At 45.2% G+C, this 15,723-nt stretch overlaps 1 protein-coding gene across 1 annotated transcript in view; it reads right to left on the reverse strand.

The window, feature by feature from the left end:
• Positions 1–13,649: 13,649 nt before the first annotated feature.
• LHX4 (LIM homeobox 4) overlaps positions 13,650–15,723 on the reverse strand; it is a gene marked incomplete at both ends in the record, with an annotated part of 42,941 nt that continues 40,867 nt past the window's right edge. Inside the window, one exon of the mRNA XM_084249475.1 lies at positions 13,650–14,044. Coding sequence (XP_084105601.1) covers positions 13,650–14,044 — 395 coding nt within the window. The remainder of the gene's footprint in view (positions 14,045–15,723) is intronic.

A 15,723-nucleotide genomic window follows, 5' to 3' on the forward strand; every position in this document is an offset into this window, starting at 1 on the left:
AATTTTTTATAACCTGTTCTGTCACATCTAAAATCATATAGATTGTTTTTAAGCAACCTTTATATAAATATTTTATTAATTTTATTTTTTTAAGATTTGCTTATTTATGCATACATGGACTGGGGTACACACCAGAGGTGCGGGGGGGGGGGGTGAGAGTAGGGAACAAAACAGGCAGATCAACTGAAATAAACTGCTGAGGGGAACAGCAGGCGAGATAGGAGAGGTCTGCTGCACCATGTGGGTCCGCTCCCTGGCCGGGGATCAAACTCATGCTGCAGTGGCTGTGGATAGCTTCATAGTGCTGCGACTTAACCCCTTCAACCACCAGGGAGGCCCTATCAATTTTATTTTAAAGGTTTCAAATTTATATTCAAAGCTGTCTCTAAAAGCAGTCATCAACATGTTCAAGTACACTCTAAAATCAGTTTCTAAAATTATTCTTTTCTCACCATTATCTGACTTTTCAAAAACCTTATTCTCATGTAACAATCTGTGGATCATCTCCCCGTGCCTTAGGGGAAGATTTCATCCAGAGAAACTGGATCTTGGTGTTTTCATTCCCCTTCAATTATGTAGTGTTTTACATTTCAGCCAGTTCGTGAGTTCCTTTGCCAAAAATGCCAATAGTACCCACCAAGCAAAGAATACAAATTTACTGCAGCCAAAAACCAGGTAACTTCCCCAGATACATGGCAAACCAAGTTTCATATAGTTCAGCAGGACAAAACTAGGACAAATTTTAAGTTTGCTTCAGCTATGCATAGACCACCACCACCCCCCCACCCCAGACAAGTTAGCAATGTTCAAGTTAATTAGAACATTAGGAAATACAGAAAACCTTTTTTCTGAAGGTAGCTTTTGGTCGAGTCAACAAGAACTTCAAAATAATTGTTCGGCCTCTTTTTTAATGTTGAAAGACCTGACATTCAATTTTCCTCATCCTTAACTAAGACTCTTTTTTGTTTCCAGTGTGCACGAGTATTTTAAACATTGATTCACCACGTTCTCTGTAACTGCACAGGAAACTAGTTATGCGTTAAGAGTCACTAAAGGTGGACGGTTGAAGATGTTTGTCAGATTCACGTGTAGTTACCCTTTGCAACTTGCATCTTCTGTTAATGTATTGCCTTTCCACTCATACTCCATCCCCAATTCCATATTTATTTCATTGTCTTGTCCTCCAGCCACCTCTATAAATATGCATCAACACACAAAAACATATTTAGGTCCTTTTCCCCATGTCCTTAAAAAAAGCAAAAAAGGAAATGTGTTGCTTTTTCTTTTCCTTCCCTGAAGATACTTTGATCAGAACAACACTAATGACTGTATTTAATATTTATTCATGACTGTCATTCACTTTGCCCTCTACCAACTGATCTAAGAGGCCCTGATTGCCTTCACTGTAATCTTGATACACATGGTTGAAAAATGAAGACAAAAAAGAGAATCATGTAAACAAACATTAAAAAGGATGCAAAGGAAAGGATCTCAACTTCTGAATCAAATTCTGTTACCTTCATATGCTTGCTTGAGTCTACTAAATTTCTGCTCTTAACAATGGGATGTCCAGGTCACCTTGAAAATCTATGCCCTCTCCCTCCCCCTAGAACGGTATTGTTCTAGCAGGGAATTTTGAGAAACTCACAGACCTTGTGAGGCCCATTCTCGGACTCCACTGGGACTTCCACTTAGAACCCAATTTCTGGTGCCTTGTCATGGTGTATCAAGATTGAGAAATCTTGTTGGCTGACACAATTTGCATAGTTTGTTTTTTTTTTTAAGATTTATTTATTCATGCATACAAGAACCAGGGTACAGGCCAGATGCACACGAGGGTGAGATTCACCAGAGACAGAGCAGGGAACAGACCAGGCAGACTGACTGCAATACATTGCTGAGGGGAGCAGCGGGAAAGACAGGAGAGGTCTGCCTCGCAGTGTGGAAATCTCCCTGGCCTGCCAGGATCAAACCAGCGCTGCAGAGGCTGGCGACAGCTTCACAGCACTGAGCTCAACCGCCTGTGCCACCAGGGGAGGCCTAATTTGCATAGTTTTTAAGTGCTCCAACCAAATTCTATATAGGGTAATGCCACATCTGTCTAAAAAATGGGAGAAGCTCTTTTCTTAACCCTTGTCTAAGATTTCCTTGATATATATAGACTATAATTTTATTACTGATCACCACATAGGAAATCTTTTTGAGACACTGGCCAAAATTTGGACCTAACTCTCTGTCTTCTGAGTCTATCACAGGGCAGAAATGAGTCCACCTCTTCAATTCTTTGTGACTAATAGTACCTTTTTATAGGTGTTTCATTTTTTGGACTTTTCAGAATCCTTACACAGACATTATTTAACCTACCACCCCTCTACAGTAACCTTATAAAGCAGGTAGTCCAAATGTCATTGAGACCACTTAAAACAAGGATGAATCTGAGACACAAACAGTTTACTTGAATTGCCAAGATCACAGAGTGGTAATGAGGTGACAAATAGGACTAAGGCTACTGAACCTCAGTCCTCTCCTTTAGAACCTAAAACTTGTGAAGTATTAAAGTTCTTCCTTCAACTCACAAATATTTCTTGAGAACCTATTAAATGAGAGGCACTGTTCTAGGCATCTGTCATTCCCTTCTCTCATTATCATGGATATTTTAAATTCCATGATATTGCTTATTTCTGTAAAAAGTCTCAATAGAAATGCATAAATTACCCATCAAAAACTAACTCAATCTTTTAAGCCTACTATGTCTTTAATAAAACTGTATGAAGTGAGCCAGCTGGCCACATATTGTTATCTTATGCTTGTCAGGTAGAAGGGTAACAACCAAGGTGTAATATCTGGAATTGTATCTATTATATCTTTTTTAAATGTTTCAGCATTTTCCAGCGAAAAGGTTGCTATAATCCAGTGAACCTTTCTATTAAATAGGTATTTCTTCGCTTCCTGCCAGGTTTAACTACTTGGCTAAGGGTTATTATTCCATGTACAGTGCAGCATCTCTGAGGATTAATGAACAAGGTGAGTGACAGTGCCAGAGTGAAGCTTCGTTTGCAGAGGGATTTACAGGCCAGGCTCATCCTACGTGCTTCAGCCGAACACAAAGACTTCAAATGTTGAATTAACGTTTAACAGTTGAAACATGAAGACTTTCTTCAAACTTCAAGTCCTTGAAAGATCCCATTCGTCAATCAATGTTTCTCAAAGAATAGGTACATATGGGCCTCCCCGGTGGCGCAGCGGTTGAGCGCTGGGTTGCGAAGCTGCCCGCGGCCTCTGCGAACGCCGGTTCGATCCCCGGCTGCTCCCCGGCCACCGGAGGAGGGTCCCACATGGCGCGCAGACCTCTCCTGCCGCCCGCTGCTCCCCTCAGCAGTGTACTTCGGTCCTTCTGCCTGCTCTGCTCCCCGCTCTGGCTCTGGTGAATTCTCTCACCCTCCCGCGCTTCTGACTGTACCCAGTGCATGTATAAACAAACAAACAAATAAATAAATAAACATGCCTCTACTAAAAAAAAAAAAAAAAAAGAATAGGTACATAACCCACCAGCCACAACTTAGTGATAAAGATTTTGAGTTTTAATATTTACAATTTCAAAGCCCAATTCCTAAGGTGTTTGGAATTACATGTTTTAATTGTAATTAGTTACTATAGTTGATCAATTTTAAAGTATATATTTTTCACATTTTCAGCATATCCAGAATTGGATGTTTTATAAAAAATGATATGTCATTTGAGTTGGGAGCATTTTTTTTTATCATACATAAACTAATATAGTTTACAATCAATACATCTTTCTTTAGTGATATAACAGTAACTAGACCTTACTTTTTTTTAAGTATTTACTTATTATTTATTTTTAAAGATTTATTTATTTATGCATACAAGAACTGGGGTACAGGTCAGAGGTGTTGGGGGAGTGAGAGGATTCACCAGAGACAGAGTGGGGAACAGAACAGGCAGATAGACTGAAGTACACCGCTGAGGGGAGCAGCAGGTGAGCCAGAAGAGTCTGCTGCACCATGTGGGTTGCTCCCTGGCCAGCCAGGGATCAAACTCACACTGCACAGGCTGTGCACAGCTTCATAGCCCTGTGCTTAACCCCCGTCGCCACCAGGGAGACCCACAGAACTTTTGTCCTTTTTTTTTTTTTTAAAGATTTATTTATTTATTTATTTATACAAGCACTGGGTACAGTCAGAAGCGCGGGAGGGTGAGAGAATTCACCAGAGTCAGCGCAGAGAGCAGAGCAGGCAGACTGATGAAGTACACTGCTGAGGGGAGCAGCGGGCAGCGGGAGAAGTCTGCACACCATGTGGGACCCTCACCCGATGGCCGGGGATCGAACTGGTACTGCAGAGGCTGCGGGCAGCTTTGCAACCCAGCACTCAACAGCTGCGCCACCAGGGAGGTCCCCCACAGACCTTTTGTACAGAACTTTATACACAAGCATCTTCATTGAACCTCAGAATAATTGTAAAAGTAGAAATAGTTGGTATTTCCTCTACAAATGAGGAAATTGACACTTAACTGTTAATGGAAATTGTGTAAGGTTCTGTAAACGGGAACAGTAAAAATGCTAATTTTCATATACCTTCATTTTATATAAAACACTTCAATATATACAATCTTATTTATTCGGAATCAGACTGATTATGTAAGCCTTGTGATTCTAAGTCCAAAAGTTTTTCCAGCACCATATTGTCAGAGTAAGTTAAAGTAAAAACAAAAGTCACCACACTCAAAGACTTATCATCAGCCTCCTCACACACACACACACACACACAACACACACAACACACACACACATGCATATACTCACTCATTATACTTTCCTTGCCAAAAGTCTGCAATGCAGTGTTATGTAACCATGTGATTTGAAATTTATTGTTTGTTATTGGATTTTACCTTGAATATCTAATTATTTCAGTGACCACAATTCCTTCAGAGATTTTGGGTAAAAGTATAGAGATTATTAGAATAAAGGAGATTGTTAAACTTATCACCTTATGCACCAAGTATGACCAATTTTTCCAACATTCCCTAATTAGCATTACAGTAAAGGATCAAAAAGGAAAAGCTATTTAACCTCATCTGTATTCACATCCTTGAAAAATTCTTGACAGGTTCCTTCCTGAAAAGCAGAATTGAATGACTTGATCCTTGTTTAGAACACCATAGTTATTTGGAGTTCATGGATTTTCCTACCTTACTATTTTTACTTCTATATAAATTCTTCACAATTTTATTTCCTGTTTGTTTATCACTTGTTCTTGGCACACTTGTTAAATAAAAGTCATAATTTTACATCTTTTTACTCTCTCTTCTTTGAGGATGCATGCAATAGACTCTCTTTTGGGGACAGTTTTTTTTTAAGATTTTTTTTTTTAATTTATGCATACAAGAACTGGAGTGTAGGCCAAGGGTTGCAGGGTGTGAAAGGATTCACCAGAGATAGAGTGGGGAGCAGAACAGGCTGATTTACTGAAGTACACTGCTGAGGGGAACAGTGGGCGAGATAGGAGAGGTCTGCTGCACCATGTGGATCAGCTCCCTGGCAAGGGATGGAGCTCAGGCCACAGTGGTGGTGACTGCGCTGAAACTAACCCCTAGGCCACTAGGGAGGCGCCTGGGGACAGTATTTCTTTCTCCAGCTCGAAAGTCTCCAGCCTTAAAAACCCTATTACTGTAGTCAAAATGTGTGCTAGTTTATACTCAGGACAGACTCTTCCTTGCAGATAGGATGTGATATTCTTCCTGCATATCTTAGAAGGAATGAACATGAGTTTGCAATAGAACATTGAGAAGAAAAACCAGATGGGAGACGCCCACATTGCTGTTCCCATCCATGACATGCGTTTGCTCATGGTGGAACCCCAGGCACTCAGTGGGGTTTCTCATAGGTGGAAAATGACTATTTGAACCTGGAACTACCGAATGTGGTGGCTGCACCTGAGGGCCAATGAGGCCATGAAGGCATAGAGGTGATTTGCATGGGCTGCCCTAGGCAACAGCCACAAATCGTCACCCACCCTGTAGCCAGGATTTATTTTCCCTCTCACTTGAGCAGCAATCTTGGTTTCCATTTTAATATTTAGAAGGTAAGTTCAGTTGATGGACACTTTGTGTAATAAAAAGCTCTTTTAAAGTACGCACACACGTACACACACAGGATAAAAAGTGGCACCGCCAGTGCCAGTGGCTTTCACGGAGTACATTTGTAGAGCCCAAAGCTTAGTCCTGGATATGTTTATAGCACTTTAGCTCCGTTTGTGAGTTTGGAACCCTTCCAAAAAAAGAAGAGAAAGACATATATTATTGTTTATAATCTGCTTTATCCCGCCAAACCTTGACTGAACAGACTTGTGGATTGCTGTTTAAATCCCTCAGTGCCTTTAACTACAGATACAGAAAGTGGTTAATGCGCATTCTAAACGAAGCTTGGCATCCACTCCAGGAAATCACTTTAATGAGAAGCATTAAATGTTAAAATGATTCTAAAAAAATAATAAAGCCCACACAGATATTGAGTATAAAAGTCCTGGCCCATCAGTAACACGGGTTGGCGGTTATGGCGTTCCTCTAGCCTGGTGAGCCCTAACCCTGCAGTTGACAGGTGTGGAAAGTGACTTTCAATTCCCTAGGTCACCCTCTGCAAGCAGCCACTCCTCAGCTGGCAGCAAGCAGGCAGCCTTCAAGGGCTCCACCTCAGAGGAGGGGAGAGAGCTGTCAACTTTATAGATGTTTGTTTTTCTGGAATAATACACTAGTCCCAAGTGACTAAAATAGGAGATTTAACCCCAAAGTCCTTGCCTGCGTTTTCCATTGCTGTGCTGAAGCCATCTGTTGAAACCTATTTACCATTTTGATGGCCTTTTTTTTTAATTGCTTATTTCCAACTCCAAGAGTGTGCCAAGATCACTATTTTGGGTGTGTATTTTATCTTTCAGGAAGCAATTCCTAGCCTTTCCAAGATCCCCAAACGCCTCCGAAAACAAAGGAGATCCTGTGTCCAGAGTTGACAAGCAAGCAAGTGCGTAAAAGAGAAATCCTTGAAAAACAAAAGCTCTTCCTCCCCCCACAGTTTACACTGCCCCCCTTTTCCCCCACCCCCAACTTCCCCCCATCTCCCAGCACCACCCACGCCTCCCAGCCCTCAGAGCAGCCCAGCCTGTATTGGCCTTGAAAGTTCTGGCCAGCTCAGTTGTCTGCTGAACAAGCCAAATGAGTAAGCTGGGTGGAAAGCTTTTCCTCCTGGGAGCCCCAGTGCATGAAATACACTCTCAGGACAACGTGCTCGTCTCATCACAAAATAACATACCGGTTAGTAATGTACATAGACTCAGTTTTTGTGTTCACCAAGGGAGATGGTCAAAGGAAAATTCACCAGAAGAAAGGCTTCTAAAGGAAAATCCTGAAGCCACATTGAACAAAAGTGAGAGAAGATGAACGAAAAGGTCACAGAGACAAATGTTCCTTCCATACAGAGTCCGAGCCCCTGTCTCTGAAGGACGTGATATTCTCCCCGAGGCAGGAACTGATTGTGTACAAGACCTCTACTCATTTGGCTGGGTTCTTTTTTTTTTAACCGCCTTGTAGAAGGAGGATAATAGAAATATCCCCCTTCCTAATGATTTGTTCCCATTTTATCACCGCTGGGTGTTTTTCTCCCTCCTTACAGTCCACCGCTGCCGGGACAGTGAGGCAGCCGGCAGGCCGCACCCCATCTGGACCACTCACTGCGCAGCCAAGGGTGGTATGAGGAAAGGCACTTAGAAATGCCTGTGATAAAATTGAAATAGCCTTCCCCGTAGGAGTGTGACAAAGGGATGCAGACGGGAAAGGACAATTTTTAAACCATCTCAAACATCAAATCTAAGGAAATGCATTTAGTTTATCTTGAGGGTCACCCCTCTGATTTTACTTCTGGTTTGGTCATCTGTGAGAATTTACGCACAGTGAGTTGCCTTTGATCTCTTTGTCCTGTTCTGATTATAGCTGAGTTCTGGGTGGGAGAAGGGAAGACAGGACAGTAACGGCAGCACAGCTTTCCGAGTTTTGCCTCACTCCTTTCTGCCAGTGATTTTCCTTTATTCCTCTTTATGCGACTGTCCCTCTGCAAAGCTACTGTCCACTGGTCAGAGGCTGGTCTCTAGTGACTTAACAAAACAGGACTGGATCCTGTCCTGCTTTTGTAAGCTGAGAACATGTTTTATGATAACAGAAGTTACTAGATTAGTAAGTACTGTGGGGGGACCGTGTACCAAGGAGTAGGAGGTGGAAATGACCCCATGTCTTAGGGCAATATACAAGCCACCTGTCACCCCTGGTCACTCAAAATATGATGCTTGTGAGGAACCAAACTTTGAGTTTTATTTCATATTAATTTAAGTGTAAGTAGCCACCTGCAGCTAGTAGCTCCATATTGGACAGGACACCTCTGTGTTGATCTTCTCGCCAACCAGAAAAAAAAAATGAATCACTAATGGGAGAAGGGTTCTCTAGTGTTTCCTCGATGGCACCCCATCTTCAAAGAAATGTTCTGACTTTATTTTTATTTTTATTTTATTTTGGGTGATTAAAGAATCTCTGGCTCTTTTCATTCCAGTTAAACTTCAGGCCCAGCACACTAATAAAGACTGCCTCCGAGAGACACCTGAGGAGAAATTGTCCTAGAAAATCTTGTCTGGGAACCCACCTGACTATGTGACTCTCTCTGCCTGTCACCATATATCAATATTTGCACAGGCTTTCTCTAGAAGTTAAATAAGCATGAGCGCAACAAGACAAACATTAACTGACACTTCTGTGGACAGCAGTTTTCTCTGCTCATTTCCTAAGTGTGGGGGTAGAGGGTTGAGGCCCAGAAAATAGCTATTAGAAAAATCAATAGGGGCCTCCCCCGGTGGCGCAGCGGTTTTCGCACTGGGCTGCGAAGCTGCCCGCGGCCTCTGCAGCAATGGTTCGATCCCCAGCCGCCGGCAAGACAGACATCTCCTGCCTCGCCCGCTGCTCCCCTCAGCAGTGTATTTCGTCAGTCTGCCTGTTCTGTTCCCGCTCTGACTCTGGTGAATTCTCTCACCCTCCCGCGCTTCTGACTGTACCCAGTGCTTGTATAAATAAATCTTAAAAAAAAAAAATGAAAAATCAGCAAACTTTCCCTAAATCCATATGTCCTGGCAAAGCTCTGTTATTTGGGGGTTGTGAATAGCTCTGATCTTCAGGGTTATATTTTGGGGGATCCCGGTGATGAAAGATAGTCAGTTCAGCTTTTTATTCTGTTTGTGTCAAAAGGAAAAAACTTCCAGAGAACCAAACAAAATGCAAAACACATCAGCTTCTAAAGAATTTCCGTATTTATTTGACATTGTTGTACCATACACGTCTCATGCCAACACACAGGAGGCAGATACAAACAAACGCACCAGCTTCTGTGGTCCACAGTCACATGGCAATAAATAAAGGGGTGGGTCTTTTTTTTTTCTTTTTCTTATTTTTCCAGGAAATGAGACTCCATTTCTCTTTAACTGTACAAAATTTACACTGCGAAGGATGAGGGCAACAATCCAGAGCTTAGGGGGTCTGGGGGCTTTGAGGTCTGAATGCAAGATCGGAGCCACTGCTGGGATCCTGCAGCCCTGCCCCTGCAGGTTTGACAGACACAGCCTCAGGGGCACGCGGGAGTGACTCTTGTCTCTAGGTGGGCACGGAGGAGAGTGCGGCTGTGCTCTCCACCTGCGCTCTGCTCCCTAAGCAAAGGAATGCTTGGCGCACCTCCCAGCCCTGCAGCTGTCTCCTCACCAGAGCTAGCAGCGTGCAAGTGTGCTTTCGTGTGGTCCTACCAAGCGGTGTGTGGATGGGATGACGCTGCTGCGCTCTCTCTTTTTGGCTCCAGTCACCGTGTTAGAGCAGTTGGAGCAACGACTGCACAAAGGGCCAACGGACCAATCCAAGAAAGAGAGAGCCAGTGATGTGCTTTTTATTTAGCTTTCAGCATGCCCAGAGCCCTTCAGCAGCAGGCAATAAAACAAAACTCATTTCCGCTTAATTGAATTTTTCTTCATCTCATGGTTTGCAATTTTTAAAGTGCAATGTTTAAAAATGAGCCTCCTCAGTCCTTCCAGGCCCTGCTGGCCGAAGAGGTATGGTCATTATTTCCATGGCGATAACCAAGTTGTCAGTAGTGGCGGTGGGAGGGGTGTGCAGGTGCCAGAGGGCGTCCTGCCCACAATACCGGCACTGCGCTTTGCCCCAGGGTTTGCTGCTAAGCTGGCGCCTTAAAGCCCCTCCTGCCAGGAGGCAGTTATTTCAAAATACCCAGCTTGCGCTTCAGAGATGGTCATGTCTTTTGTCCTACAAATTCATCACACTTCTTGCAAAGTGAACTTCGTAATGAAGCTCTGGTGATTCCCGATGATCTCACTAGATTTCATGTTTTATATTGGGAGGAAGAAAGAAAAACCCTTTGAAAGATACTACCAAATGCTTTTAAGTTTTAATTTTGTCCCCTTTCCCTGATCTTTTGCTGTATTCACTTGCAGGAATAATGTTATCGCTTTACATTGTATTCATAACTATAAGCTGAGGCCAAGAGAGAAAGCACAGAGATGGAGAGGAGTTTCCTCAGGGTACACAGCAAGTCCCTGCAAGGCCCGGAACCCAGGCTTCTTGACCATGACTTCTTGACCATGGCTCAGTGGGCCAACTCAGCCCTGGGAATTGTTACTATTTCCTCTGTGATTTTATGACTTTGCAGCAAAAGTAGATCTTTCTATAGCCCCTCCGTTTCCAGTTTTGCTTGTACCAATTACCAATGGAAACTTGGTGGTTGTTTTTTTTAATTATTAAGTTGCTTCTGGAGTCAGAAACCTCCGACTCTAAGGTCTACCAGCCAGGCACTGCACAGAGCGGTTGCTAGTTAATTGCCCTCTGAGCCAAAAATAGGTCCAAACATTGTATGGCTCTGGAAGGTCTCCTTTCAAGTTTAAAATTCATACATGTCATTTTAGCCAGGGATAAACAACTCCACACAGCACCTCAGGCCTCAGCAACTCAAGGTGTTGGTCTGTTTTTCTCCACTTCAAGCCACAGAAGATCCAAGGAACGGCCCAGCATGCGGTGGCTCCTTCGTGCCACTGATCCATCCGCAAGGCTAACCTCACTTGCAAGATGGCCCCCTTCAAATATGAGATCCATTCAGGCTGTGCTTCTAAATGGGACTCCAGTGTTTCTGGGGAGGTGGCTCTGGGGAGGAGAGGTGACTCTGGGGAACTTATATCAAGCTCTCCTGGCTTTCTGGCCAGAGATGCCAGCCAACCCCACCAATCCAGCACCCCATTCATTGAGTTTCCCAGAAGACTTCTGATATTAGTGTGAGTGAGGAGGGTCTCCCACCCTCCAGCTGTGCAGAGGGAGGACACATGAGTAACTCACATATGAAAATAAAAAATGGCCCATTTCAACTGATCTTAAAAAATAGTACTACACAGGCAGTAGTGGGGGGAAGGGGCTTGAAGGAGCCTGCTGCCCCCTCCCCACTTACTCACCAAATATATCATATCAAGTGACTCTGAGCTCCCATGAGATACTTTGCCAAGTAATTGAGCCAAGACTGGGGTCTGGGTGGGAGGGATTTTAATCAGTGCATCGCCAGCATGGCCTGTGTATTGTGAGCAGCCTGCTAAGAGCAATGTAGCTGTGGCTCTGCCCGCCAGAGACTGCTGCATTTTCCTTCCTTTCACTTGCTTTATCTCATCCTTGCATGGAGGACCTCAACAAGAGTCTGGTTTGCAGGGCCCCCTCCCCAGCAAAAATCTCAACAATTGCAGCACATCAAAAAACAAGGGTGCATCGAAAAAGTAATGAAGAAAAGGTGGACTAAAGAGGGTTCTATTAAAAGATTGAGGGGAAAAAAAAGATTGACCCCAGGAATTTACTGACTATATATTTTAACTGGCCTTAGTTTAGTCCTGAAAGGAGTTTGCAAAAGAGGAAGTGTTTATTTCTTCCTCTGACCTGTCTTTGGGAACCCCTAAATCTTTGCAGTGGTCAAAAGGTGAAGAACCATTCACAGATGTTAGGATCCTTAGGATCTCTGGCCCATCACTTCTTGTGAAAAAGAAGCCACACCTTCTCATCCCTTCCTGCTCTGCTGATCTTGCTTAGGAGGATGGAAGGCCCGAAACAGCAAATCACTATTTCTCAGTAAATTCCACCTGGCTAGACTCCAGGGTACGCAGGAGAACTCCTGATAGACAGATGCATGTGCATATTTCTGTGTGGGAGGAGCAGCACCATTCACGCCCTTGTCATCCACAGAAGTGTGTCAGCTGGTAAAGCGGGGGTTAGCCTTGCCCTGGCCTCAGTCTTAGTAACATGCTACCATAAGCCCACGAGCTGAGCACCCTGGCACTACTGTTGTCCGGAGAGCCCTGCTGAGTTCAGCTAGCAACCCAGAGAGATGCAGCCTAATCTTTTGGACAATGTTAGGGCTCATCCCCAAATGATTGCTCCCAACCAAGATAGGCCACAAAGCACTGCTCATCCTTGGAAGACACCAAGAGTGGCCTCCAACTGAGTCAGCTAGCACAGCAGAGAAATCTCACCTTTAAAGGGCTGGGGAGGGCTTGCAAGCTCATCTAATCAATTCCTTACAAACAGACTCAGTGTCATTGCACCCTACAGGACAGGGACTTGGGGAGGCTGGCATCTGCTGATCTGGCTAAACAACACGTTTGGAATCCAAATGTGTCTATAAATGTACTGATTGTCATTCTGTTCTCTCCATATTTTAGTGTTGATCATTTTGCAACCTGCAGCCTGCCTCGTGGAATAAATGACACAAGCAAATTAAAAAGGCACATGGTGCACGGAGGGGCCGTGCAGGGCAGCGGCTCTGATGGTCCAGGCCACTAGGCTGCAGCCTCAGCAATCGCCGACGTTTCCTGCCATCAGGGATTCAGTGAGAGGGGTGGGCTTTCCAAAAGAGCAACACTGACGAAAAATTTCTCTGGTATTTCCAGGGAGGGAAGAAGTCATATTTTCACATCAAAAAAGCAAAAAAAAAAAAAAAAAAAATAAGGTGGTGGCATGTTTTCGATATCAAGCTATGGTCATCAAAGTTTTCACTGACCTTTAATAAGTGACTTTTTTTATTTTGAAAACTGGAGTTTGATAAGGGTGTCCAGAACTCACTTGTATCATACTCAAGGGCCACGATGCCTTTGCTTGGGGGCCCTGGGGCCTGGTGACAGCAGTGGTTCAGGAGGCATCGCGTGAGACACACACTCAGAGCAGAGCTCCCGAAGGCCAACAGGGCCCGACAGAGTCACCGCGTACTACTCAAGCTCTGAGCAGCCAAAGCCTGTAAGCAGGGCGGGAGGCGGGGGGGAGGCAGCCCATAAGCCAGCAGCCTAGCGAGGGTCTGCACCCCTGTGCTGTGTTCCTGAAGGAGGCTGCCCTCCCCCCTCTTCCCCAGGAAAACAACCCCAGTGTGGTCTCGGGCCTCCGGGGCCAGTGGAGGACTTCCATTGAAAATAATGGAAATTCACCTTGGCGCACTTTGATCCTTACAAGGCAAGTCTCTTTTGATCCATAAAGGTATTTTCTCAAGCCGGAAGGAGGGGTAAGGTGGGGGGGAGTGATGTTTAAAAAGGAGGATGATCCATTTCATCGAGCCAGGAGGCGGGGCTCGTTGGGAAGTCGGGGTAGCCTACACTGCTTCCCGTGGAGATGTCAGAGGTGGGTCCCCCAGCCATGGCTCTCAGTGTCTGGCTCACTCCCTGCCCCGCATGAGCAACAATGCCCAAATTACTGTCCACCGTGTAATCCAGCCCGTTGAGCAAAGGAGCGTGGGATGGCAGGGACGAGATGGAGGCTGGAGACTGGGGGATTCCATAGGGGCTCCCATCCCTCAAGTCCTGATAGGATTGTCCCGTCCCGTCCATGGAGAAGCTCCCATTCATTAACTGTCCGCCTGTAACGTCCCCCACGTTGCCATAAATCCTATTGGTGTGGCCAAGTTCTGAGAGAATTTGATCCTCTGTGGACAAAAGAACGGAGATTTATTGTCAGCTGCCGGGACTCAGTGGTCCTGCTTTCACAACCTAGGAATACCCACACCCAGGGGAGATGCCCACGGGGACGGCTACACAGCAGTCAGAAACTAACATGTCAGCCCGGCATCCAGAGACAGAGTGGGACAGAAGGAGGACCTGCCTTCCCAGAGAGCTCACCGGTCCTTGTGGTCCCTGCCATAAGGGGTGAGCGTGCCCTGGGTAAGGACGGGAGGGGTTACCTGCATGGCAATGGAAACCTCGTGCTGACAAAACTAATGGGAAAGTTTTCAAGCTGAGAAAAGGAGAAACAAGCAGGCCCACAGGGTGAGGGTCACCGAAGGCCTCTCTTAGACGTGTAGGAACTCCCTCTGCTCTACCTGGAATGAGGTTCAGTGTCAAAGGACTTGGTTTCCCTCCTTCTCAAATAAACGCTTCTCTGGGGACAGCATATTGGCTTGGTTAAGGCAAATGGACCTCCTTGTTTCTTGCAAACGTTCACGAAAGGGAGCTAACGGGATCTTTGCCACCTGGAAGAAGTCAGCTCTCCAATACAGGTGAGCAGTTTTCATCTTAAGGCATAGAGGATTATAGAATTACCCAGCGAGTTCAAGGGTATGTCAACCTGGGAGGCCCCCTGCACGCCAGAGAAATTAGCTACCAAACAAGACTGAGCAGTCCTCTGTTCCAGATGTTGACTTCAGCAGCTCGGATGAGTAAAGTGGCTTCCCGGAGCCTGGCCCAGCCCCTCAGTGCTGACCTCCAGGCTGAGCCGCTGCTCTCTGCTCTTGGGGACAGCCCATAAGCTCTTGGGGGCTGTTTATTTTAGTCTCAAACCCACAAGCTTCTTTTCTAATCCCACCTGGGCTTATGCATCGATTCTGTCAGGGCCTCCTCCCCAGACGAGACTTAAATACCCAGTCCTCTGACAGCCTTCCTGGAGCCTGCCCCCACGCAACCCATAAAAATGGGAAAAGGTGGTGAGACCTTGTGATCTTGAAAGGTGGCAGAAGCTGAAGGCTCAGGCCCTCATTAGACCTTCTTTTTTATAAGATATATTTATTTATGCTTACAAGAACTGGGGTACAGGCCAGAGGTGTGGGGCGGGTGAGAGGATTCACCAGAGACAGAGTGGGGAGCAGAACAGGCAGATCTACTGAAATACACTGCTGAGGGGAGCAGCGGGCAAGACAGGAGAGGTCTGCTGCACCGTGTGGGTAGCTCCCTGGCTGGGAATTGAACTCATGCAGCAGTGGCTGTTGATAGCTTCATAGTGCTGAGACTGAACCCCCTGTGCCACCAGGGAGGCCTTGGCCTTCTGCTTACATGCCAGGGCCCTCTGTGGGTGCCACAGGCTTCTGTGGGAACAGTTATGTCTTCCAAAGGAAAAAAATGTGCCGAGCCTTCCCCAAACACATTCGTAGTTGGTGTTGATCCCCAAAACACTGTGAGATGGACAGGGATATGGTTATTCCCCATTTACATTTAGGGAAACTGAGGCTCAGGACAAGGGAATCAATTTGACAGAACCATACAGGAGAAATGAACTCCAGCCCATATGCTTCCTTTCCCCACAGCAGAAGACCTTCCTTCCACATTTGAGGGCTCAATAAATGGGAACCGTTATGGCTACTTGCGAACAACCTGAAGATTCAAAACATACACT

Source organism: Talpa europaea (assembly GCF_964194135.1).
Source record: "Talpa europaea genome assembly, chromosome: 12".
Taxonomy (NCBI): Eukaryota; Metazoa; Chordata; class Mammalia; order Eulipotyphla; family Talpidae; genus Talpa; species Talpa europaea.